Raw genomic sequence first — 26,083 nt, 5'->3', positions numbered from 1 at the left:
TAGCAGCATTCCCGCCTTCCGCGGACCTCCTTTGGACTTTTGTGTGACTGTGGTTGTCATGGAAGCAACACAGCGACGGAAGGAGGCGTGGCCTTGGGCGCTCCTGAGGGGATGCACGGGGGAGTAAAAAGGGGGGCTGCTCGGCTGTCTTATGTGCTCTCTGTGAGTTTTGAATGAGGAAGTGTTTGCAGACGTTGTGCTGTTCAAACAGTTTGATCCAAATGTTGAACCTTTCCTGCGTGATGACTTCTCTTTTTCCGACCGTGGTCAGAAACGCACGGGAGATTTCCTCTAGGGCCGAAGGCGGATTCTACACCGAATGGGTTAAGAAAGACTCCAAAACAATCTTTTGGGGGAGACACCTTATTTTTATTTCGGTTCTCCGACACTCTCCCGCTCCGCGCTCACACCCGGCCCCTCTCCTATCCTTACACACACACACTCACACACACAGCATGCGCGGTCGCCATCATACACGCCCACACTCCGAAAGAAATAAACGGCTTCTAGCCTGTTCCAAAGCAATGGCGTCCCGCTTGATTAGTTACCGTTTGCGTCACGACCGGGACCGGACCGGGAATAACAGCGGTTTCCGACTTCGGTCAGAAGCCTGAGGCTGAAAGGTAACACGCTGACAGCGACATCAGCGCACAAAAGCACTTTAATAAGTCATGTGATCTCAGTGGGTGGTGTCCTGAGTTGATGTCACTGACATACGACTCGCATTTACTGGGGAATATCCGATTCGTCTGCTTACATGGCACACGCTAATGCACGTATCCAATTCGTATCCGATTTATTTCCACATATGAGAGAGGCCTGAATCCGATCTGAGGAAATCGGAATCCATGCGCTTTTTTCCTGCTTACACGTTCACCGGTCATATCCCATCTGTGCCACATGAGAGGAAAAAATCAGAATTGGGTCACTTGAACCATGCAGTGGAAATGGGGCCATTGTGACTTTCGTTTTGTGACATTTAAGTTGGTTCTCCTTGGTGATTCAGATCTCTATCTGGTGCAGAACAAAGATCTCCACATGGTGGTTCAGGTTTGGTTTTGGCTGCGCTCTTCCAGATGTGGAGCATCTCAACCGAAGGCCAATAGGAGACCTGGAAATGCAGTTTCTAAACACTGAAACGCTTTTTACGACTTAGCTGTTCAAACATGGATCCAGCTGAGAGCTGAAGGAAATTCTTCAGCAAAACTGTAATTTCTCTGCGTCTGTGAACGCCTCTTCATGATTTCATTTGGTCCATTAAAATAACTGGGTCTTTAAAGATGTTTGACCTTTTTAAACTTGTCCCAGTTATACTTTGTTTACTTCATTCATGGAACACCTTTCATACATTAGTAACACAAAGTGCTGGACGGGATAAGAGTGACCCAACCCCACAGGTTCTGGTTCTGCTTTGGCAGGGGGGGCTGTTCATGTGTCATGTGACTCTGATGTCACTTTGTCTCTGAAGCATGTTCAGCTAAGTGGCTTACATAAGTGGCATACAAACGTGGCGGTGAGCGCACGGATGGAAATTGTTGCATCTGTGCAGATTAGTTGTTTTAAAGGTTACAGTGTGGGCGGAGCCTGTCCCAGCCAATGTCACGTCCTCAAAGGAGATGAGAACGTTTGTGTTTCCCGGCTGCGGGCCGAGTCGCTGCTGGACGCACGATGACTCAGCGGTATCACACCGCCCTGTCACATGGGCGCGTGCACGTGCACGTGTGTTTTCTGCTTGTGAGGCAGGGCGATGAAAGCTGGCTAAGATAGCAACAGATTGTCTGTTTACAGACGTCTTCAGCAGCTTTAACTTTTGAAAAACAATTCCGTGTTTTCTTGTTCTGCTGAAATCTGTTGCTGTACCGTCAAAACGCTGAGAAAAAATATGAAATATCCAAATAAAACGAAAGGATTTAGAGTTTGATGGTTTTAGTTTTCATTTCTAAAAACTGGTGAAATATTTGGCTTTTGTATTTTCATCAGACAGAAGCTTCTACGTCTTTTTTTAAACTTGTGATAAAAATAACAGCGCCACCTTCAAGGGGTTCTTGTGTTGTGTTCAGGGCAGTTTGGAAATGTTATCATCTTTCTGGAACGTGTCATTGTGACTTTTGCTTTGTGACATTTAGGTTGGTTCTTCTTGGTGATTCCAATCATTATGTGGGAATCAATGAGAAAAATCAAGGATCCAACACTTTTCCATGATCTTGTAATTTTTGGAAAGGGTCAGTGAATAAACAGCTCCGCCCCCCAAGGCTGTGCCCCACCCCACCCCCAGCACCTCTAGTTTACCAGTTGAGGACCTTCTCAGGTTCTGCTGGAGGCCAATGGCCAAGTGGCCTTGTTTGGGTCAGAATGACTCAGTCTGGAACAGCATGATTTACGTTCTCACTGTAAGTTTAGCTCAGGCGGTAGAACAGGTCGTCCAACAATCGAAGGGTCGGCGGATCGATCCCTGCTCCCCCCAGCCAGCTGTCGCCCCCCGAGCGCGGCTAGTCTGTAGCTCACCGCTCCCCCCAGGGGAGGGGCCAAAACGCAGAGAAGAATTTCCCCATTGAGGGATAAATAACGTCTCCATTTTTTAATTTTATTGTAAATGTGCCGCCGCTGACCCATCTGGGAATCAAACCTACCACCCGCTTCCTCTCACTGCTGGAGCTGGTGGAGCAGAACCACAGTTTCATGTTCCTATGATCGTGTTTCTGTAAAAAAAAGTCCAGCTGCTCTGATGGTTCTGATGGTTCTGATGTTCCTGCTCCAGAACCTGAGTGTCTCTGTGCGCGTGAGCACTGTTGCCTCATGGGAATTCTAATTATAGAATGCTATTCTCGGCCTCCATATGTACAGCCTCACACAATGAGGGGCATGAAATTTGCCCTCCACGTTCGACCCCTCCCCCACTCCCTCGGGGGAGCACATAGCTGCATTTGATGGTCTACCCCCCCCCCCCCCCCCAATCCAAAGAAACAGGCAGGTGCTGGTTCTTTGGTAAGACTGTGGATTTGAGCCTTCCAGTTCCAGGATGGACACTCTACCACAAGCCCACTGTGTGTGTTGCAGACCTTTTCTAAATAATTCCTGCAGCTGAAGCTCCGATGAACACCAGGAACTATTTGTGAGAGGGGAAGGATACGGTCCAAAGCCTGGCTCAGCACCGTGTACAGAACAGGGACGGCTGTGTTCCGGGTTCTTCCATCCTCCGCCCTCAGACTGAGCGTGCTCAGACCGCCGTCTGCTGCGGCTACAGCTGACCGCCTACATTTCACATTTCGTCCTCTTAGCTACTGTTCTGGATTCCTGGAGTACGCAGAACCTCAACAACAAAACAGCTAAAGAGGAGAACCTTCAGAACCGTGTTCAGTCAAATAAGCATCTGAAAACCTGCAGACCTCCTCTTTTCTGTCTCCATTCAGAAAAACTTGATTCCAGATGTTTCTTTTGTTTTGCTCCGCCCACATGACCATGTCTGTGAACGCCTCTCTGGCTGTTCTTTCAAAGCCAACAGAACTTTGAACTGGGTCAGCAGTCGGCAGTCTTACCTTTTAATTTTGAACGGACTTTATTGGCTGTTTTTTTGATGTCCGCTGTGAGGTCCTCCAACTCCTGTTTGGTTTCTGCAGAACAAAGCAGAAGAACGCCATCAGTGTCTCTGTCCATCATCTTTGTTTTAAGAAAAGTGTTCTCAACTTTACATAAACGTCAGGGGAACAATCGGGAACATTTACTACTTGCTAAACACATACAATGCAAATCAAAAGACGCCTCTAATATTGCTAAAAACCCAATGGGAAGAGGATTTGGGCTTAAATATGACTGAGAAGATATGGGAGACAGTTTTAGACAGAATATACTCTTCCTCCATCTGTTCACATCACAGGATGACTCCATTGGTCTAAAGCAAAACTTACAAAATTCATTCCAGATATTAATCCAATTTGTGATCGATGTAAACAATCAACGGCCACCACCTCACATATGTTTTGGTCCTGTGCAAAATTAAGTTGCTTTTGGCCGTCAATATTTAAAGCATTTTCAGATGTTTTACAACGGCCTATGAAGCCTTCTGTCATTTCTGCAATATTTGGTGTAATCCCACAGGATCTTCATCTCAACCACAAAACATAATTATCTTTGGGACCTTAATTGCTAGGAGACTTATTCTTCTCAAATGGGAGGATCATTTTCCTCCAACGTTAAAGATGTGGATAAATAATCTCTAACATTATTTGGTTTTGGAGAAAACTGGCTTCTCTGCTCGAGGATCTACACAGATTTTTATTCCACTTGGAATCCTTCCTTAAATTATATGAAGAACTTAGACGTCACTGCTGTTAGAATATTTGATGATTGACTCTGTGTTTTGGAAATGTGCAATTGTAAATTTTACAAATTATTTGTAGTTTGAAAGAGTGGTGCAGTCAGGGGGGGAGGGGAGGGTGTGTGGGGACATGTCATCGGTTTTGTATACTTTGTCAAACTTAAATCCTTGAACCCTCTGTTTAAAGTTGAAATACCAATAAAAAGACTCTTCTCTGATGAACTTATTTTTAGGGAGAATTTTAAGTTAAAAACAGTTGGATTGTGTCAGAAAAGCTCTAACTGTGGGCATTTTTCTGGCATTTTTCTGGCATTTCTGTATTGGTGTTGAGCTTTTCTTTTAGCTTCAGAAATCCTGCTGGACAATTGAACTTTTTCTGGGATTTTAGCGGTAAACGTTATCGATAAAAATGCTTTTGTCTTTATTGCTTTGGTTTCAATAAGCTGATGACGTCACATGTAGTGGGTGGGGCTTCCTCCACGTCTGGAAGCCGGCCAATCAGAGGTGAGATTGAAGCAGCCAGATGTTTGTTTACAGTTTTTTGATTGACTGACTAAGGAAAAAAAAGACTGAGTTTAATGAAACAAACAGAACCCGAATGTTTCCATGAAAACTGCTGAGAGGCTGGAGGGCCTCCCTCCTCATCCTCTTCCTCATCCTCAGCAGCAGCTGGGAGGGGGCGGGGCCAGCGTGACTGCAGCAGAGCGGTCAGATTTACGAGCGCCGCAATGCCATTCAGCCTCTCCCTCTGACTCAGGCCGGGGGGGGGGGGGGGGGGGGGCTGCAGCCAGCGGCTTCAGCTGACACCGAGTCCGGATCAACCAGAACCAGGTCCAGAACCAGGTTCAGAATGAGGCTCGTTGTTTATTATTTCACAATTTATGATTTTTTTCTTCTTTTTTTCTGTTTTGGATCAGAACCTCATAGTTTGGTTTGTTTTCTTTCTGCTCTGATGGAATTGAACAAACTCCGTAACGTTGGTGACCTGAGGAGGAAAACATTCCTTCCTTTTAGAGAGATTTTCAGGATTATAGATGTCATTTTGGACTTTTCAGATGCTAAACCTGAGGATGATGCAGATGATGGGGGGCGGAGCCAGTCAGGACAGGTGTGGTCAGGTTTGGGGGGAGTGTCTTTTACTCACCGGTCCTGGACGGTTACCCTCAGGGTCTCTTCTGACCTCAACGTCACGTCATGCAGTTAAAACATGCAGGCGGCGCGGCGGCATGCAGCAGAGATCAAAACACCGCCACGAGGGGGGCGGGGACAAGGGGGGGCGGAGAACACAGAACGTCATTCAGCATGCAACAGAAAGCACGAGGAACACAGCATGCAGAACCAACACCTGAAGCCACGCCAACACCAGCAGAGGGCGCCGTGAGCTTACACCCGCCCACAGGCCCCCACCTCAACATGAGGTAACCACCTGAGAAGGCAGACCAACGGCTGAGGACGCTGCAGTCATGTGACCTGCTGAAGGAGCTGCTGATTTGATTGGATGTGATGTCATGGAATCCTTTCTGGACAGGTAGCGTTGGGGGGGCTGCAGGTGGCCTCAGCGTGACGCCCCCCAGTGGTTGGTCTGTGAACTGACTTATTAATGAGAACGCGCTGAGCTTTCTCTGAACGGTTCGAGTCCTGAGGAGGAAAGGCCGGACCCCCCATCCCCCACAGTGCATCCGGCAGGTATACCAGAGTTCTGGTCCAGACCAAACCCAGGCTGGATCGGACCAGAACCCGTTTTTTTCTCAGTCTGCAGGCATCGTTGCCCAAGTGTGACTCCAACAAACTGTCATGGGTTCAACACCTTTAGCAGTAAACAAGCCCCGCCCACCCTGCGCCCAGTCTGACGGCTGCAGCTCTGCAGCCTCACCTGCTTCTTCTGAGCATGCTCAGACACTTGGTCATGCAACCGTCATGCACATGCAGACACGTGCACGTCCCAGAGAGCTTCCACGCTTCATGCTGACGGCAGCAGGAGCTTCAGGGGACGGAGACAAGGGTGTGGGGGCGGAGCTTCGGTCTTACTTTCATCAGGGTTGGGGGCGGCCAAAATGGCGCTGTGCTGCTTCTTCACGTGCTCCACGTCCTCCGACAGCTTCTCTATGCAGCCCCGGATCTCCTCCACCTGGACACACAAACGCACAACTGACGCACAAAACAGACCCGCAAACAGCAGGACAGAACCAGAACCTACTGACCCGTCAGAACCTACTGACCCATCAAGGGTTGACTGATTCAGAGAAAACTCGTGACACTTCATTTGGCGATCCTGGATTCAAAATGCTGCCAAGACGATACTGAATTTATTTCTTGGATTATTTCTGAGCGTCCTTCACCCTCCGACCACTAGTTGGCAGCAGAGCCTCTTTGAGCAGCTCTACAGCACAAAACAACAGGATCTCAGCCAGAAGCAGCTGGTTCTGTTGCTATCAGCCATGACTTTTTACTTAGGATGGTACAGAACAGAAACTCTGAGCCACGTTGCTGCCAGTAACACAGAAAAAGGTGGATTGTGGTGCTTTTTAGATAAAAGCGAGTGAAGCTCTGCAGCTGCACAGCGGCTAACAGGCTAATGCGCTTAGCATCAGCATGAATGCTGTTGGCAAAGCGGGCCAAAGTTCTGCAGAACCTCCCAGCAATAGATTCTAGTTCAGCGACCCGATGGATCAGAGTGATGTGTAAAAAGCCATCGTCGTGGCGATGAGCGTGGCTGCGTGGCTGCAGCGGTGCAGACATGGAAACAAAGCGTCTTAGTCACATTAGGAACCTTCCTTCATCCTGTCATGCTGCCTCATCATCATCACTTTATTGTTTCTGGAAAGAATTAGTGCCCCCCCCCCTTATCAGATCCTGAGCCGTTGAAAAGTTCTGGAGAAGCTCCACTACGCAATGTTGAAAATAAACAGTGATTGTCCCAATCAGACTGTTACAACCTGATTAGTTCAGACACATTCATTCTGTTTTTTTTCTTATACTGAAATATGTTTTGTTGTAGAAATCAGACAATGTTGACTGTTCCCTTTCTATATATAGCTTACCAAAATAAAAGCACAATGAATTTGGATAAAAGCAGCTTCTATATGAGACACAGTTGCAGTTCTTAACATTGTGATCATTAAATAAACGGAATTTGACAATTTTATTAAAATGAAAGACGTATTGAAATTCAAGTAGAGTTTTTTTTAATGCCATATTTTTTTTAAAAGAGAAAAATTGTGTTCCAGTACTATATCGGGATACGTATCGTGTCACCAGACTCTTGTCAATACACACCCCTACACCAGAGGGTAACACATGATCCAATGGGACCCATCAGAACCAGAACCTCATATGTTTGACCCATCAGAGGCTCTGGTTTCAGAAAACATGTTCATTTTTTAGCAGATTCTTTCATCAGCGACACACTTCTGTTTGCATGTGTGTCTTTGACTGTGTGTTTGTGTGAGTTAGTGCGTGTTTGTGAAACGCTGACCTGTTCGAAAAACTCATCCATGAAGTGGTCCCGGTCGACCTGGACCACCTCCTCATCATCGTCGCTGTCCTTCGCCTGCACACAAGAGAGGAAGAGGAGTTGTAAACACAACACAAACACACTTCCCTGCCTGGTCATGTGATCAGGCAAATCCTAAAGCTTTATTGTCCCAACTGTTGTGGAACAAAGTTCAGGTTCATGAAGCCACAAACATGTTCAGGTCCGACTCCTGACAGCAGCAGCAAAGAATTCAGAAAACAATCCGAATGTTTGTGTCATTGGAGATTTGTACATCCCATAATACATGTTTGTGTTTCTGTAAAGAGGAAGAACATCCGTAGACCGGGATCTGATCTACAGCTGCTCTTCATCTCTAAGTAGTCACGGCTCATGGAGGTCGATGGTTCCAAATGAAGACAGTCATGTGATCAGACGCTCGCTTCGCTGGCCTCAGCCTTCAAGCCCACGCGTGCACCAGGAGGATCATGGGAAATGTCTGTTCTCTGCTGATAAGTCTGATCTGCCGCCACCATCAGCAGCTACCATCATCATAACCCCCCCCCCCCCCCTTGTGTCTGCCACACTGCCATTATCTGCTCACGCATGGCCTGATGGGAAATAGAGTCTCCTTCTATCCCAGGGGTGGGGAACCTTTTTGGCCAAGAGCCATAAACGTCACATATTTTTAAATGTAATTTCCAAAGAGCCATACAATAAAGTAGTGTCCCTCTTCCACACTGAGACTTAACCTCTTTTAAGGTTCTCTATTCTGGTTACTGCAGGCTGTAACAAACGCCGTACAATTAATTCAGCAACTCCTCAGTCTCTCCCACCAAGACCAGAGCGCTTCTCCCAACTTTACATTCCCTCACTGCCGCTCCAGTCCTCCTATTTCCAAATTCGGCCAATAGCTGAACCCCATTGGTCCAAACTCCCCAACGACAGACTGAGCGACAGAACTGAGGGCCAATCAGATCTCTGCTTGATGCGTTCAATGAACTCCAAAATTTAGAACGCGACCCAACAACAGCCACCCAGTCATAGTCAGTCTGCCACAATATGTTTAAAACTAAAACTACAAGTGAATGTGTGCATTTGATGTAATTTCAACACACTAAGTCTGTGGATTCTTTTTAATAACATTGTTATGCTGTTGCTGATAAATGATGAGTATTTCTTAGCATTAATGTGAATTCTGGTTCTGCGTGGTTCTGCTGATGGTTTAGTCCGGTTGATACGTGGTGAGTTTCTGCTTCATGCAGGCGTTGAGACTTTAAACGTGATCGTAGGCCTGAATGTTCTGTAGATGTGAGACAGACTGATCACATGCAGACGGGGAGCCAAACACACATTCACACGCTGCAGTGAGTGACGGGCAGCGGGTTTTAGGTTTTTACAATCCCTGCGCGATTCACCTGCTGCCTGTGCCCACAACCCCCCCTTCTTCCTCACACATCCCGCTGCACCTTCGCCCTCGTTCTCAGAGACGGGAGCGCGGTTGAAGGGACGTCGGTTTGCAGGTTTCAGGCTGCTATAAACTCTGTGAAATAATAGATGATAGTAAACTGATAGTGGTGCAGACTACTACCGCGCGCCCCCCCTGGCATCGCATCACACCCGAGAAGGACTGGTCTAATGAAAAACAAAAGTATAATTAAAGATTTGTCTGCGAGCCACATGTGACCATCAAAAGAGCCATATGTGGCTATATAGGATATATAGGCATATATAGGATCTAGAAGTTCTGAGCAAAGGCAGTTCATTCTGAAACAACACTCCGGGTTCTGGTTCCGGGGGTTCCTGCAGCTTCTGGCTCTGAGTCTCAGTCGGACCTCAAATGGTGCCTGAGAGAGTCCAGGTCCAGATCTGAGCAGAACCCCGACAGAATTAGCAGTTCTGGGCCACAATGACCCTCCAACAGTTTTCTGACCCTCAGGCTTCAGCTCCTGGATGTCCCCAGAGTCCTGCAGCCGAGTCCTCACCCGCCGGGTCGTCTGTCGCTGCGGCGCTGTGGAGGCAGAGTGAAGGGCCGCTGCAGGAACGACGGCGGCTTTAGGACGGCTGACGTACTCAACGTGACGGTCTGTGAACGCTCGTAAAGAAAAGAGAGAGCGATGAAGCTGCAGAGCTGGCTGGAGGATTTGTGTTTCCTTCAGGGCTTCACAACATGGAGAGTCCCGGGAGTCCCAGTGTGTCTAACAGGATTCACACGGATTCCTGTTTGTAATTCTCTCTAGAACGCCATAATCACGTTCCAACACAAACAAAATGATTTCCAGAACAAAGTGGAACAGGCTTTGTGTCATTCTGCTATCAGGATGGACCTGGTTTCATGTGGATTCACTGTAAAAACCCCAGCAGGGGGCGCTGCAGAGCACCCCCACTCCAAAAGACCCCATCAGTCAATCGGTTCATAAAATACTTAGAAACGTCTGAAGTTTCTTCACTAATATTGAAGAAAATGCTAGCATGCTACATCAGCTAGCCACAGAAAGGGCGAAGCCACAGACTCAGTTCACTATTGCTAACAATCAGCTGATGCTACGGTGGTGACTCAGCCCCTCCCACAGACTGCTGAATCAGCGGTTGAAAACAGAGACGGAAAGTCAACCTCAAAGACCGTCTGTCAAACCTGATCCACAGAGAAGATCCGCTTCAGGAGAGGAGAGACCAGAGATCCAGAGGTTCATGTGATCCGTGAGGATCTGAACTTTCTGTCAGACGGGCCGACAGGCGGACAAACAGAACCGTTAGTCTGAAGGATTCAACAGACAAACGTTTGGCCTAAAAATGTCTTTTCTTGTCCGTCTGCTGTGACGCTTCCAGAACCCTTCGGATGGATTTCTCTAGCGGCGGTTCTAAAAGGCTCTCTGGCCAAAGCGTGAGGTGAAGACGGTCAGAACCGTTGGGGGTTCGCTTCTGGATGGGCTCCCAGGACCTGGCAGAAGTACAGCTCTGACAGGGTCCCTGAAGGCATCACGGGGCCCCTCCCTGTGGAAGTCATCCTCTCTCCAGTCTGGATGTGACAGCAGAGGACGGAGGAGACACCTCCAGGAGGCAGAGCAGAACCCAGCGTGGGGGGAGTTCAGCCATCAAATACTGAATCCTACATTTAGGTGAGGATGTTGTGGAACTGAAACGATGATGTCAAACACATTTTCTTAGAATACGTTTCTAAAACGATCCGATTATTTCAACCAATCCTGACTTAGGATTGGTTGAAATAATCGGATTCTGCTCTTCCTTAGATGTTGGAATAAACAAGCTGCTCCGTCCAAACAGACACGGCTTAAACTCTTCAGAGCACGCAGAACCATCAGGACCTGCAGAGGTCTCTGGATACGGATCCATCTGAAGGCTGCCTAGAACCCACTCAGTCCTGATGGTACCAGTATCTTCACAGCCTGGACCAGTGAGCGGCCCGGCTTGGGTCTGCTGGCAGAGACCTGACCAGGAGGAGGACTGTCTCCATGTCAGGTCCGTTTCAGCACCAGGACCGGGGTGCCAACCCAACTGGACTGACGCGAAGATAGAGGAACCAGACGGGAGGAAGACAGAGTCTGTCCGGGGACAGAGTCTGCTTCAAATGATGGAATGGGTCAGACGATCAGCTGATGTTCTGGAGCACCAGCTGATGGTCTGAACCCTGTAATGAGATGAATGTGAGGTGGGCCAGCTTTTCAGGCTCAGTTCTAGGCACTGACGAGTATCTGAATACGGTTACATAACAGCTGAGACGCAGTTGCTCAGCTGTTTGTTCCATCATCTGAGGAGGAGGAAGAGGAGGAGGAGGAGGAGGCAGTGATGATGAAACACCTCCCCTTCTTTCCCTTAAACTGGTTCTTTCCCTTAAACTGGTTCTTTCCCTTAAACTGGTTCTTTCCCTTAAATTGGTTCTTTCCCTTAAACCAGGTTCTTTCCCTTAAACCAGGTTATTTCCCTTAAATAGTTTTTTCCCTTAAACTGGTTCTTCGCCTTAAACTGGTTCTTTCCCTTAACCTTGTTCTTTGCCTTAAACTGGTTCTTTCCCTTAAACTGGTTCTTTCCCTTAAACTGGTTCTTTCCCTTAAAATGGTTCTTTGCCTTAAACTGGTTCTTTCCCTTAAACTGGTTCTTTCCCTTAAACTGGTTATTTGCCTTAAACTGGTTCTTTCCCTTAAACTGGTTCTTTGCCTTAAACAGTTTTTTCCCTTAAACTGGTTCTTTCCCTTAAACTGGTTCTTTCCCTTAAACTGGTTCTTTCCCTTAAACTGGTTCTTTCCCTTAAACTGGTTCTTTGCCTTAAACAGTTTTTTCCCTTAAACTGGTTCTTTCCCTTAAACTGGTTTTTTCCCTTAAACTGGTTCTTTCTCTTAAACTGGTTCTTTCCCTTAAACTGGTTCTTTGCCTTAAACTGGTTCTTTCCCTTAAACTGGTTCTTTCCCTTAAACAGTTTTTTCCCTTAAACTGGTTCTTTCCCTTAAACTGGTTCTTTCCCTTAAACTGGTTCTTTCCCTTAAACTGGTTCTTTCCCTTAAATTGGTTCTTTCCCTTAAATTGGTTCTTTCCCTTAAACTGGTTCTTTGCCTTAAACAGTTTTTTTCCCTTAAACTGGTTCTTTCCCTTAAACTGGTTCTTTGCCTTAAACAGTTTTTTCCCTTAAAGTGGTTCTTTCTCTTAAACTGGTTCTTTCCCTTAAACTGGTTCTTTCCCTTAAACTGGTTCTTTCCCTTAAACTGGTTCTTTCCCTTAAACTGGTTCTTTCCCTTAAACTGTTTCTTTGCCTTAAACAGTTTTTTCCCTTAAACTGGTTCTTTCTCTTAAACTGGTTCTTTCCCTTAAACTGGTTCTTTCCCTTAAACTGGTTCTTTGCCTTAAACTGGTTCTTTCCCTTAAACTGGTTCTTTGCCTTAAACAGTTCTTTCCCTTAAACTGGTTCTTTCCCTTAAACTGGTTCTTTCCCTTAAACTGATTCTTTCCCTTAAATTGGTTCTTTCCCTTAAATTGGTTCTTTCCCTTAAACTGGTTCTTTGCCTTAAACTGGTTCTTTGCCTTAAACTGGTTCTTTCCCTTAAACTGGTTCTTTCCCTTAAACTGGTTCTTTCCCTTAAACTGGTTCTTTCCCTTAAACTGGTTCTTTCCCTTAAACTGGTTCTTTCCCTTAAACTGGTTCTTTCCCTTAAACAATTTTTTCCCTTAAACTGGTTCTTTCCCTTAAACTGGTTCTTTCCCTTAAACTGGTTCTTTCCCTTAAATTGGTTCTTTCCCTTAAATTGGTTCTTTCCCTTAAACTGGTTCTTTGCCTTAAACTGGTTCTTTCACTTAAACTGGTTCTTTGCCTTAAACAGTTTTTTCCCTTAAACTGGTTCTTTCCCTTAAACTGGTTCTTTGCCTTAAACAGTTTTTTCCCTTAAAGTGGTTCTTTCTCTTAAACTGGTTCTTTGCCTTAAACTGGTTCTTTCCCTTAAACTGGTTCTTTGCCTTAAACAGTTTTTTCCCTTAAACTGGTTCTTTCTCTTAAACTGGTTCTTTCCCTTAAACTGGTTCTTTGCCTTAAACTGGTTCTTTCCCTTAAACGGGTTCTTTCCCTTAAACAGTTTTTCCCTTAAACTGGTTCTTTCCCTTAAACTGGTTCTTTCCCTTAAATTGGTTCTTTCCCTTAAATTGGTTCTTTCCCTTAAACTGGTTCTTTGCCTTAAACTGGTTCTTTCCCTTAAATTGGTTCTTTCCCTTAAACAGTTCTGGAAGATGAAATAGAGATGAATACTTTGTAGATCACATCATCACAGGTGATGAACCATCGTTTAGGTTTATTTCATGTCTTCATCCTCTAACCGTTTTAGACATTTTCCCTGTTTCAGCTCTGACTTCAGCAGAAAAGCAGAACCGTGAGTTCAGACGAGGATCTAGAAGCCTGAAACCTCCAGAAATGAACTCATGCCCATAAAAACCGGCTAAACTGAACGCGAGGCCTTTTGGGTCACAGCAGAGCCCAACCCAGCCACCGCTGGGTGAAAGCGGGTCACCCTGAACGGGTCACAGCCCGTCCCAGCGCCTCGTCAAGCAAACGTAGTCACATCCACCTCTGGAGACGATACAGAACCACCACAGAACCTCTGAGTCCTGCTTCTGGACTGTAGGAGGAACCTGGAGAACCCACGCATGAAGCAGGACAGAATACAGCTGAGATTTGAACCCTCTCCCTTGAGGGGAGAGTGCTGACCACTGCACCAGCGTGCAGCCAACTCATCATCTAACCACAGCCTCCAGCAGTCAGAGGAGATCCTCCACTTCCATGGATGGATGGATGGTCAACAAATGAAGTGAAGCAGAAAAGTTCTTCAGAACCTGCGTGTGGAATCAGCTAAGCATCAAAGGAAGAGGGGGGCGTGTCCTCCTATGAGGAACACAACCAGAACACTAACACACAGACCTTCCTCCTCTGAGTCTATAAATACACCGGATTCTCTCCACTCAAGAAGCCTGGGGGGGGAGCAGAATGCAGGGGGGCTTTTATCGGGCCTGGTAATGGACGGGGGGGGGGGGGGGGGGGGGGGTCTGAGGGATTTCCTGCAGGAGAGCGAGTGGATCTCTGAGTGGGATTGCGTTCATAGATCCACTCGGAGGAACGCTTTCTGATCCCAGAACCGCAGCGTTCTCCACCTGAATGACACGTGTGATGTCATCACCATCAGTGACTTCATCAGAGGCACTCAGAGCTTTTATTCTGAAAGGGTCACTGTGTTTGTGGAGCCATTTCCAGTCAGAGCGTCGATGTTTTAGTGTCCTACCAACAAAATCAGCAGCAACGTTTCGTCCTCAGGTTTCTGAGGTTAAGGGATTTAAAAGCATCTGTGCCTGAAACGACATCATGGGTCATTAAGCTCCGCCCCTGAGGCAGAGGATGGGAGGGGCTTCCCTGACATTTCTTTCTGCTGGGTTAAATGTTTTGAATTCTACGTCTGAGTTGAGACTCCTGAGGAAACCTTCTGTGGTTCACGGCCGCTGACTCCTCCTCCTCTGGCTCCTCCTCTGACTCCTCCTCTGGCTCCTCCTCTGACTCCACCTCTGGCTCCTCCTCTGGCTCCTCCTCTGGCTCCTCCTCTGGCTCCTCCTCTTCCTCTGGCTCTGTGTTATCATGGGCTGAATGTTGGTTTTAGAATCCCCCCCTCCGCCTCCCTGCTGCCCCCCAGCGGCGCCGAGGCCTTGTGGGTTCTCCAGATGTCCCAGGTTAGTTTGTTTTCAGAGAGGTGAAGCAGCATGGCGTGTCCATTTGAAGATGATTTAGTGGATGAAGAAGCTCAGATAATACTTTTTCCACCATGAGAGGATGATAAGACCACATATGGATGTTGGAAAGAGAAACTTTATACTTTGATCTAACTTCATTATTTGATTCAGTTAAGATAAATCATTTTTTTAAGTCAGTTTTAAAATAACACGTAGTTTTCAGACAGTTATTTTACTTTCATTCAAATTAATTCAATTAAGTAGGTGTAACTTTGGTGCTGCTGTTAGATCGGCACCGCAAGGAATTGTGGGATATCATTCCCTTTGCCTGTCTGGACGGATTTGGGTTTAAGTGTGGGTTTTTGACCAAATGTGTTTAGTTGTTTAGCTGTTTTACTGTGTTTAGTCTAGTTATTTGTAATGTTATGTTTAATTCTTTCTGCACCATGAGTGAGAGGGAGGAAGAGGATGATGAGGATATACAGCAGCACTTGTGCTTATTAACATAATACCTGAAGTCACAGTCAAGTTAACTGAATGGAAGCTCCATAGTGCAAATCATTTCTCACTGAATCATTATTATAAAATTATGAAAAAGAGAATATCTGTGAGGTCAAACGTAGACATATTCAAGAAGTACAATAAATTAATATGGAAAGACATTTAATTGAATTGGAGTAAAATGACATTTAGTAAGATAAATATGTAAATTTGAGTTATATATAAAAAAACTTGTTACCAATTGAAGTAATTCTTTTCAGTTGCCTTATACATATATATATATATATAAATATATACATACATACATATATATATATAAGCATTTTGCCCTTACAATGAAACTGGAAATAAGAGCAGAAACTCTATCTTTTACTGAGCAGTATTACTTTTTTGATAGGTGGATATTCTTCATACGCCGTCAGTCAAACCTTCCGTCTCACTGAAGTATAAAGTTCTTGTTCTCCAAGCGTTTCCATGGTGACTCCAGAAATCGGCGATCCACTGAGAATTCCTAGTTGTACTCTGCGTGCATTAATGGGCCAGGGTTACCGAGAGGAGGTTAATTAACCCAGTGTCTTTCAACCGGTGTGTCGCGGCACACTAGTGTGCCGTGGGAAATGACCCATTAACTGATCTAAAATCATTTCCCATCTCCAGGAAATCAGCTCTGTGTTCATCCAAACAGGCTCTGATAAAACACGGAGTAGTTTGGAATATGAAAGATCATAAAATACTTTTTTCTTTGTGTTTATTTGATTCTATTAAAGACATTTTGATAAGAATGACGGTACCGCGATTTAGCCGTAGCTTCAGCTGTTTTAGGAAAAGTCCCGTCCCTTTAACTGTCTCCACCAATCATCCTTGGAGGCTTAATCACACGTCAACAGTCTGACCAATCAGAAGTGGTTAAAGTCTTCACTTCCTTGTTCTGATTCTGCTCATAGAGTCTCTCAGTTCCAACAAAAACAGCAGCTAAAGCTCGTCTTTAGCGGTGTAGCTTTCCACAGAATCCGGTATCAGACCGTGGAACAAGAGAACAAAACAATGAGTCTGTCTGCCATCACTACATCTCCCATGATGCATTGGGTTAAAGTGACAGCGTCTCAGCGCACAATCTTCGTCTTCCTTGTTAAACGTCTTGAAACCACAACGAACACACATCAAAGAGTTTTGAAATCGTCAAACTGAACTTTTATAACATCTTTCAGAGGAAACAGACTAAGAGTTTCTCCTTTTTTTTTTTTTTTGGCTGCTGGTGTGCCGCAGGATTTTTGTGAAGGTCAACGTGTCCGTGGCTCGAAAAAGGTTGAAAAACCCTGAATTAACCAAACTCAAAACTGACATTCCCAGAGTAAGCAAGTTTAGGTGGACTTGCCCTAGAGTTCAGGGTTAAAGTCAGAGTAGTTTAAACCTGTTTTCTGGAATCCCCCCCCCCCGACACGCTGATGCTGCGTTCATGTCACCTGGAAAACCGGGAATCTGAACTTCAACCTGAATACACTGAAAAATCAGTAAACTGTGATGAATGTTGGATTTTATCGGTGAACCGATTGGCAGACTAGCTGCAAGCGGTTGATGTGGGGTCATCGGTGGGGCCCTGTCCTCCTGGGGGGGGCCCAGACTCAACGTTTCAGTCGTATGCAGCTAAAAGCTGGAACACTTTCCTGAATGTTGAGTCAGGGTTTGGATTACCGAGGGCTGAGTCTTTGGCCACGCCCCAGCCATACTGCAGCCCTATAGCCGCCCCCCCCCCTTCTTACAGGTCAGCATGTAAAAGCCCCCCCCCTGCTTCTGCTTCACAATTTATTTTTAAGTCTTTTGGCTTCTCCTGTTTTTCTTGACCAACAGCACTGAAATGGAATTCAGTGAATGGAAATTGTTGGTGTTCATAAATAAAGATGGACTGCTAAAGGGCTGGCCCTTTAGAAGATGGTGGTGGTAGTGTGATGGTCTGGGGCTGTTTGGTTTCTTCAGAACCTGGAAAACTTGCTGCAGTGAAGGAACGTTCGCTGTTCCCAGAAACCGCAGCAGGTCCAGTTCTGAGGGTCCGAGGACAGAACGAGGACTTTGGACTGACGCGGTCAAAGTTCTGGCCTGAATGGATCTGCCGGGACTTTTAGGAAGAACGACCGGAACGACAACAATCCATCCGGTCCAGAAGTTCCTCCTCAGAGATCCAACAGCACCAACAACGCCGCTCATGGCAGCCCGGTGGGCGCCGTCCTGAAGCGGCGTGGAGCTCAGACAAGATTCAATCAGGCTGTTTGAGGGCGTCAATTCAGACAACGTCAATCATAAAGTGGGTGTGGCCTTTCTCTGCCCTCCAGCAACACCACATGACATCGTAATGAAGTCCCGCCCACACGGAGACAGAACACACCTGAGCGAGGAGCTGCTTCCTGATTGGACGAGCAAAGAAAACAGGCCTGTCTGGGAGGCGGAGAGGAGGAAGAGGAGCGTCTGTGCTGCAGAGCGGCGGGCTGAGCGTCCGTGGGGGAGGGGAACATGTTCATAATTCATCACAGCACACACAGACACAAAGCAGAGACCGGGGGCGCCGGCGAGAACGGGAAACTGAGCAGCTACCCCCAGTCACATGACAGCCAACAGACCAATCAGCAGAGGGCAGAGCCAGCAGGGGGCGTGTCCAGAGTTTTATGCTTAGACTTTTACAGGTTCTCTTTTTCACAAATAGATGCAAATGTTCAGCAGGTCTCTGGAAAATCCCAGAGCGGCTCCACCTCTGACCGCCGCTGTTACCGCCGTGGTTACCGCCATACAGCTTTTTTGCCTTGTCAGATTAGATGAAGATGGTCTTTGTCCTCTGCTTCCTCATCTGTCTGCTGCATTTGAACCACCTGTGATGAAGACGAGGGGCGGAGACTTCCCACCGCCACGCCAGCGCAAACGGCGAGCACAAGACTCCCTGTAAGATCAGCCGACCGTCCGCCCGAACGTCCTCTGGACAGTTCTGGACGAAGCTCAGCAAACACGCGTGTCACAGGCCGGCGTCATGTGACCACACCCCCTCATCTGAATTCTTCTTTGGTCTCGTAGAAACAGACGTTCACAGGAGTCACAGTCAGAGAGCCCCCCACCCCCCATCACAACTGACTGCTGCAGCTGCTTGTTTGTGCACACGTGCACGCCCATGCGCACGCGCTGAGTACATAGAGTCAAACAACTGCAGCCCCGCCCACCTGATGCTGCACCAGGAGGACAAAACGGACCGCATCAATTATCCAGGAACAGACAAACATACAAACACACACACTAACACACACAAACCAGCTCCGTGGCCTTGTAGAAGAGTGTCCAGCCTGTGACTGAAAGGTTGGTGTTCAAACCCAGGCAGAGTCATACCAAAGACTTTAAAAATGAGACCCAATACCTCCCTGGACACTCAGCATTGAGGGGGTGGATTGAGGGGGTGGATTGGTGGATTTTTATATCCACCAAATGGTTCACGAGTGCAGCTGTGTCTGCAGCTCACCGCCCCCCCAGGGGGGTCAAATGCGGAGTACAAATTTCACACACCTAGGTGTGTTACAGCTGATGGTACTTTAACTTTAACACTAACACACACATTCTAGCTCTTTTACCCCTCCATACTGGCTCTTTTGCCCCTCCATTTCGGCTCTTTTGCCCCTCCGCTGTGGCTCTTTTACCCCTCCACTGTGGCTTTTTCTTCCCCTCTTTTCTGGCTCTTTTACCCCTCCACTGTGGCTCTTTTACCCCTCCACTGTGGCTCTTTTACCACTCCACTGTGGCTCTTTTACCCCTCAAATGTGTCTCTCTCTTCCCCTCCTTTCTGACTCTTCTGCCCCTCCACTGTGGCTCTTTTACCACTCCATTTTGGCTATTTTACCCCTCTCCATTCTGGCTGTTTTACCCTTCCATTCTGGCTCTTTTACCCCTCCACTGTGACTCTTTTACCCCTCCACTGTGGCTTATTTACCCCTCTACTGTGGCTGTTTTACCCGTCCATTCTGGCTCTTTTGCCCCTCCACTGTTGCTTTTTTACCCCTCCATTCTGGCTGTTTTACCCCTCCACTGTGGCTATTTTACCCCTCCTTTCTGGCTCTCTGGCTATAGAAAAATAAAAAGTTTTTATCTTTTAAAAGTAACAGTTAAGTAGAAAAGTAAAGCATCGTTCTGAAACAGTTGAAGAACTGTACATATCACTCTGTGAGGTTCCCGACTACACTACCCATAATGCTCCAACAATCTATAGGTGGTCTGTGTTTGTATTTTAAGGAGGTTGGGCTAATACCTTCAGACAGGTTTCTGTTTTCCACAGAAACTGGAAGTCAGGAAGCTTGACCTCAATGGACCGGCGGATTATAAGGCGCATTTTGTGTTCTTGAACCATTTCAAGGATTCCAGGTCCACCTTAGGGTGGGGGGGGGGGGGTGTCACTTCATTGGTTTGGGTTTAAATGTTGTTATAAATTTGCAAGAGATGCACCATGAGCAGCAAAAGAAAGACTCGAGTTCTTCTGAACCATGGCTGAAATGATGTTCTGCTGAAATCCTACTGGGAGACTTTTATTTTGAAAGGAAGTCAAGTCAACCTCTATCCAAAGTTATAAATATAATAACATAAACAGAAATCCCTGTCTGAAGGCCGACTTTGTGGTTCCTTTTGGGTCGCTGTCGGTGAGAAACTGACCCGGATGGATGTTTAGTGCAGAGTTCTGATCTGGAATGTCCAGTTACTCAGTAAAACCGAACCCAAACCTTTTCATTTGATCCTATTTACATCGATCAGAACCAGCAGCTTCTGGGCTGAATCTCTGCGTCACGTATGATCGGTTAGACAGATTCAAACCCAAACCCGACTAGATAAGCAGTTCTGCACCCAGGTCCAGCCCGCCTCGCCTTTCCTCCACCTTAGGACACGTTCACATAGCTATTGTAGATCCAAACAACGGGCAGCAGAACCCCAGCAGAACCTCAGCAGAACCTCAGCAGAAGCTCAGCAGAACCGCAGCAGAACCTTTGCAGAATCTCAGCAGAACCTCGGCAGAAGCTTAGCAGAACCTTAGCAGAACCTGAGCAGAGGCTCAGCAGAACCTTAGCAGAACCTCGGCAGAAGCTCAGAAGAACCTCAGCAGAACCTTAGCAGAAGCTTCTGTTCTGCTGAGTAGAGTGACCTGCAGCGGTCAGCTGACCTCCATCCCTGAATGGGACGCCGCTCAGTTCTGCTCTGAGTGGTTCTTTGAAATGGTTCTGTCAGAGCGTTGGACCGTCTCAGAGTTGGACTAAAGGCCTTCTATGGGAACCCAGCGCTGCAGGAAACCCCGGAACCGCTGCCTGATTAAAGGCAATAGTTTCATTCAGCTCCTCAAAGATACCAGAGGGATCCGAATCCCTGATGGACTCCTGCCGCTCAGCAGAACCGATGTCCCAGAGAACCACACAGCTTTTTGGGTTTTGGCTAACCGACCACAGATCAGGAGATGATGGAGTGGGACTTTACAGAAACGGCTCTGTCCTTCTTTTACGGTGATGTATGCATCATCAAATGTCAAGAACTGAGTTCTGACAGAACCCACGCGTTCCTGGTTCTGTTCCCACTTATGACTGCGATTCTGATGCGTGGACTGTACCGCTGAAACGAAGAAGGTCCATCCCAAACAGGCCTTTGGTTGGTACTTTCCTGCTGCCTCTGTTCCGTGTTCTCAGAGGTCTGACCGAGTCCTGGACCGGATGTCGGAACCACCATGAACGTTGAGGAGCTTCCAATGCTAACAGGTTCCGACTGAAACAGTCAGAACTCAGAACCGGTTCTCAGGTTCCCTCAGTATAAAGTCCTTCAGAGGGCGGAGCTGCAGATTAGGGTTGTAACCATTCATTTACCAACCATCTGGTTCATGGTTCCGTATCGGTTCATTCTGAACGATCCGATTGGATCCGATTCTCTGACCTAAAATGGATCCAGATCATCTTTATCCAGAACTTCAACCAGTGAGACTCAGGCTTTGTTCACACCGCAGGCTGAAACGACCCAATTCCGTTTTTTTTGCCCCTATGCGACCTGTATCTGATCTGTTCATGACAGTCTGAACGACACGGATCCGATCTTTTCAAATGTGACCCAGGCCACTTGGGTATGTGGTCCTGAATCCGAAACGTATCCGATCTTTTGAAATGCGACCTCCGTCTGAACGGCCAGGCCACATGAATCCGACCCGTACGTCATCCATACGCTACAAACGTCATCATTCTGCGTTAAAGTAGGCGGGAACGGGAACATAAACATCAACCATGGTGGACGATGCTGCTGAGACCAGTCAGTGGAAGGAAGTGAGGTCACCCATTGGATTCATGTTTAGGGTGACAGCTCTATTCAGGCCAAACTCCAGCGCTCTGATCGCAACGGGGCGGTTTTTGAAAATATTTCCAGCGTAATGGCCGAGCGCGGTGTTGAACCTTTCCCGCCATGACTTTTCTTTTTTCTCCCTTTCCGACCGTGGTCAGAAGTGTGGGGGACAGAAAGAGGATCCTCCTCCTCCGGGTTGACTTTCCCTCTGGGACCCTCAGATTCTCCAGAGCGGGTTAATAAAGAGTCCATTGCATTTATTCTGGGAGGAAACCTTCTTTTAGTACCGTTCTCCTTCCTCCCTAACACACAACATCTGAATGATCTTGTGTGTGTGTGTTCCTGTTGTGTGTGTTAGTGTATGTGTGAAGTCATCTCATGACTGCACAGACTCTGTTCTGGTTTCTGGGTTCCGGTTCTTCTTTCCAGCTGTTGTTTCACCAAAGCAGGTTTTTCTTTTCTTTTCTGGTTTTCTGCTGCTTCACCGTCAGAACTTTAAGGGTTCTGGTGTCTGACATGCTTTTAACCGCAGCAGGTTCTTCCTGAAGGTTCCTCGGGTTCTTCCTGATTTCATTTGAGACTTCAACGTTTGATCTGAAGATGGAACCATGAAGAAGCTGAAACACCTGAGAACAGGAAGGTGGGCTCCTCCTGGAGGAGAACCGTCAGGAGCAGAGATGTTTGACTCAGCAGAACCTTCAGTAGAACCCAGAGACCTTCAGGAACCTCCTCTTCCTGAGAAAACGGAACCGTGCACGTGAGCGTGCACAGTCCTGCCTCAATGCGACCTGAGAAGATCCATGCAGGACTTCAGTGGGATCACCCATCTATAGCTCAGTTCTGGTTCTGACCCAGAACTACCCACCTCTGCACATCTGACCCCCATAGACCCCCCTCCCCTCTGTGACATCTTCACCCTGACAGCATGGAGGTGTTTCTGGAGGTTCTGTTTGGACTCTGACAGTAAAACAGAACCGGTTCTGCAGGTTTCTGCCTGAACTGGAGCTCCAGAACCTGGGCGTTGTTTTACTGCAGCTGAAGAAATGGACCGATCCAGAACATGGAACCAGAGTAGCATGAGGGATGAGAAGGAACGGAGGAGGAAGACTGAAGCACTGATGAAGATGAGGGTGAGGATGAAGGACGCTCTGCCTGCTGCTGTTGTATTGATCAGCCCGGACCGTGACTCGGCTCGGTTCGTCTGAACCCAGTTGAACCCGGGAGGCACGTGCAGCTGCTGCAGTCCCCCCCCCCCCCCCATCCGCCAGCATCAGCTGTTTGCTCGCCGCCTTCCGAAAACGCCGCATCGCTACGCGTGCCGCGCACGCGTCACCGCGCGTAGCCGCGCTCACAGAAGGGTGAGGCTGCGCTTCGCTGTCCATCCCCCCTCCCTCCCTCCGCGCACGCTGTCACCCGTCGGGGGGAGCGGCAGGGGGCTTGCGGGTGAACCCTCCCGCACGGTCTCCGCCGCGCCTGAATGATGCCCCCACAGTCACGCGGGAGGAGGCGCGCGGCCTCCGGAGAAAAAATCACTGCATCCTCCTCCTCCAGGGCCCTCCTCTTCGTTATTCCACCGGACACGCACGCACGGACACGCACAGACCGCATCACAATCAGCTTGGATCATCGCGTTTTCATCCACACGCACGCGCCGCGGAGGCGGAAAAGCCCGAAGGTACGGAGGTCCGAGCCGCAGCCGTGACCTCCATCCGCGCGCCACCATGCACGCACGCACACACTCACGCAGCCACAGCGCTGAGCCCGTGCAGAGAAACCTGCCCGAACGGTCGCGGCAAGGCCGCGGGGGGGGGGGGGGGGGGGGGGGGGCAAGATGGAGGCCTGCAGGGATGAAGATGAGGATGAAGAGGAGGCTTACGCTTCGCAGTTCCGCCGTGCGGTCCTTCATGGTGTCCCCGCGCCGAACCGGCCGCTAAGATGGAGAATCGCTTCTGGTGGGGGAGGGGGGTCCAGCACCGCGTCCTTCGTCGTCTCGCGCTCCGAACCCCCGTCAGCACGCGCCTCCTCTTCCTCGGTTCCAGCAGCACAGAGAAGGAGGAGGAAGACCGCGCGGTGACGCTGCTGCTTCCTCAGGTGCGTTTCTCGGCGCGCGCGTGAGCCCCCTCCGCGGGTTTCGCTCCGGCTCTCGGCAGAACCCGTCCGCGGATCCGGTTCCGGTTGGACCCTCCCGTCGTCCTCGTGCGGTCGCAGAGTAAAGCAGCAGCCCGGCAGGAAAACCGAGCGAGCAGAGAGGGAGGGGGGGTGGTACTGATGCTGCAGAGGGGGGAGGAGGAGGAGGAGGAGGGAGGCGGGAACGATGCAGAGAGGAAGGCGGACACCGCGCAGGCGCCAGCTGCCCCCTCCCCCCCGCGCTTCCTGTCAGGGTCCCTCTGCTACCCCCCCAGCAGGGAGGTGTGTTTGCTTTCAGGTGAGTGGATCCGGATGAGGAGGGGGGAGGACAATCTGTTCACTCACCATGCGCACGCGCGCGCGCGGGGAAGCGATGTTAAAGGCTGGACTGGAAAACGAGGCCGCCCTGCTGGCGGTACGAGGGACTCATCCTGAGGGTCCCGCGACCGGAAGGCGGACCGCTGCAGCGCCACAGTCTGGTTGGTTCGGGGAGGGGGGCGGCGTGTCATCAACAGTCAAAATTCCTCCATGTTTGATCACAGCAGAACCGGAACCGCAGCTCCTGAACAAACTGTAAGTCATAGACAGAATTATGTCTAAACAGTTTGAGTCGTGTTAGAATCTGTGCATCAGCGGTAAACCTGCTTTAACGTCTGCATGGTCGTCACGGAAACAGGGGCAAAGACGGATGCCACCACAGCGTTCCCGCTCTTTTCCAATCACTGACAACGGAATCTAGCCAATCACAATCCAGAAATCACACACTGGTTTGAGAAAGTGCTGAGGGCCCAAAGGGTTGCTGGAGCCTAACCCATCCACTGCTGAGGAAGGCCAGCGTGCACCCTGGACTTTACCCCCCACCCCCCACCCCTCACACTCACCCTTGGTGTCACCCCTGAAACTCCCCTCTAGATCAGGGGGGCCAGACTCAGTTTTTTTTTTTTTTTTTTCTAACTTGTCCTGTCCAACAGCTGGGCAGACAGATGAGAGCTGAGGGCCTCTTGGGTTGGACATATTTTACTTTAACAAGAGGGGTTATTAATCTTCAGACAAACCAAAGGTATGTCTGAATAAACCCCTTTTGGAATTGAGGCCAAACTTTATTAATTTCAATCATGTCTGAAAATCTTTGGTGTTGGACCGGACGGAAAAGGAAAGAGGGGAAGAAGAGAGAGGGACGCTAGAGAGAGGGGGGGGTAGGGGGTGATAATAGGAGGGGAAGGGGGATAAGACCATGAAGCAGCATAAAGCAACAAGTTTACTGGTTCTTAATCATTATGGTAAGGTTCAAATGTAGTACAAAAAGGGCGGAGCCTGTCCACACACACACTCAAATGTTATAAACACACCTGTTAGTTGCAAAAATGTCCACCTGTCGACATGTACACAAAACAGATAGTGTTCACACGCATACTTATGCCTTAAAACCAACTAGTGTGAAATATTTCAGTCATTCAGTCATGCAAGCTATTAGTGCAAAGGTGAGCTAACACCTGTGCTCAGGTGAGGTTTTATGTTCTTCTAAAATGGATGGTGGAACGTGAAAAGAATGAGGGAGAGTGCCCAGCCATCCCCACCCCAAGACCCCCACCGCAGCAGCAGCGGCAGCCGGAATCCCCCCAACGCCACACGGGAACCGGCAGGGAACAACCGCCGCCCGGGCGACCAAGCCCGCCACCCAGGCCAGGGCCAGCAGGGCCGCCGCAAGGCCCCCAGAGCCAGAGGCCAGGGAAGCACGGAGGGAAAGAGAGCGCCGCCCCAGCCCAACCAGGAGAGCAGCCCCCCCGCCGCGCCGGGAGAACCCAACGCAGAGCCCCACCGGAGAAGGACGCCCACAGCCCCAAACGAGCACCCCACCACCACCCAGGAGTTCCGGGCATCCCCCCGCCCCAACCCCAGGTACGAGCCAGGACCCCCCAAGGGAGACCCGCTCCGCACTCCAGGCAGCCATCCGCCCGGCCCACGGTTGGTCCAGGGAGGAGCGAGGCAGGGGGCCCGCCGCCCCCTCCCCGGAGGGGGGAACCCCGGGGAAAAAAAGAGGGCCCACAAGGGGTGTTATAAATATGGCCCGACGAGGCTCGGCCACAGTTGGAAATTTGGCGGGGCCCAGCACTCAGGAGCAAGGACCAGAA

The 26,083-nt window shown here is 48.7% G+C and overlaps 1 protein-coding gene across 2 annotated transcripts in view; it reads right to left on the bottom strand.

Moving 5' to 3' along the window:
• The window catches only part of stx1b (syntaxin 1B), a 35,754-nt gene extending 11,582 nt beyond the window's left edge, over window positions 1–24,172 (bottom strand). The window contains exons 1-4 of one of the 2 annotated variants that reach the window (XM_023957192.2): window positions 23,701–24,172; window positions 7,791–7,865; window positions 6,344–6,443; window positions 3,537–3,611 (exon numbers count right to left, since the gene is read on the bottom strand). In XM_023957192.2, the coding sequence (XP_023812960.1) occupies window positions 3,537–3,611; window positions 6,344–6,443; window positions 7,791–7,865; window positions 23,701–23,730 (280 nt within the window). In that variant the 5' untranslated portion in view covers window positions 23,731–24,172. Of the gene's footprint in view, window positions 1–3,536; window positions 3,612–6,343; window positions 6,444–7,790; window positions 7,866–9,720; window positions 9,769–23,700 lie in introns of those variants that run through there. The other variant, XM_078952001.1, reaches the window with a different exon arrangement.
• Window positions 24,173–26,083: the final 1,911 nt, after the last annotated feature.

This window comes from Oryzias latipes, chromosome 8 (genome assembly GCF_053564925.1).
Source record: "Oryzias latipes strain Hd-rR chromosome 8, Olatipes_Hd-rR_3.1".
Taxonomy (NCBI): Eukaryota; Metazoa; Chordata; class Actinopteri; order Beloniformes; family Adrianichthyidae; genus Oryzias; species Oryzias latipes.
This window is presented reverse-complemented; position numbering and strand designations above follow the sequence as displayed.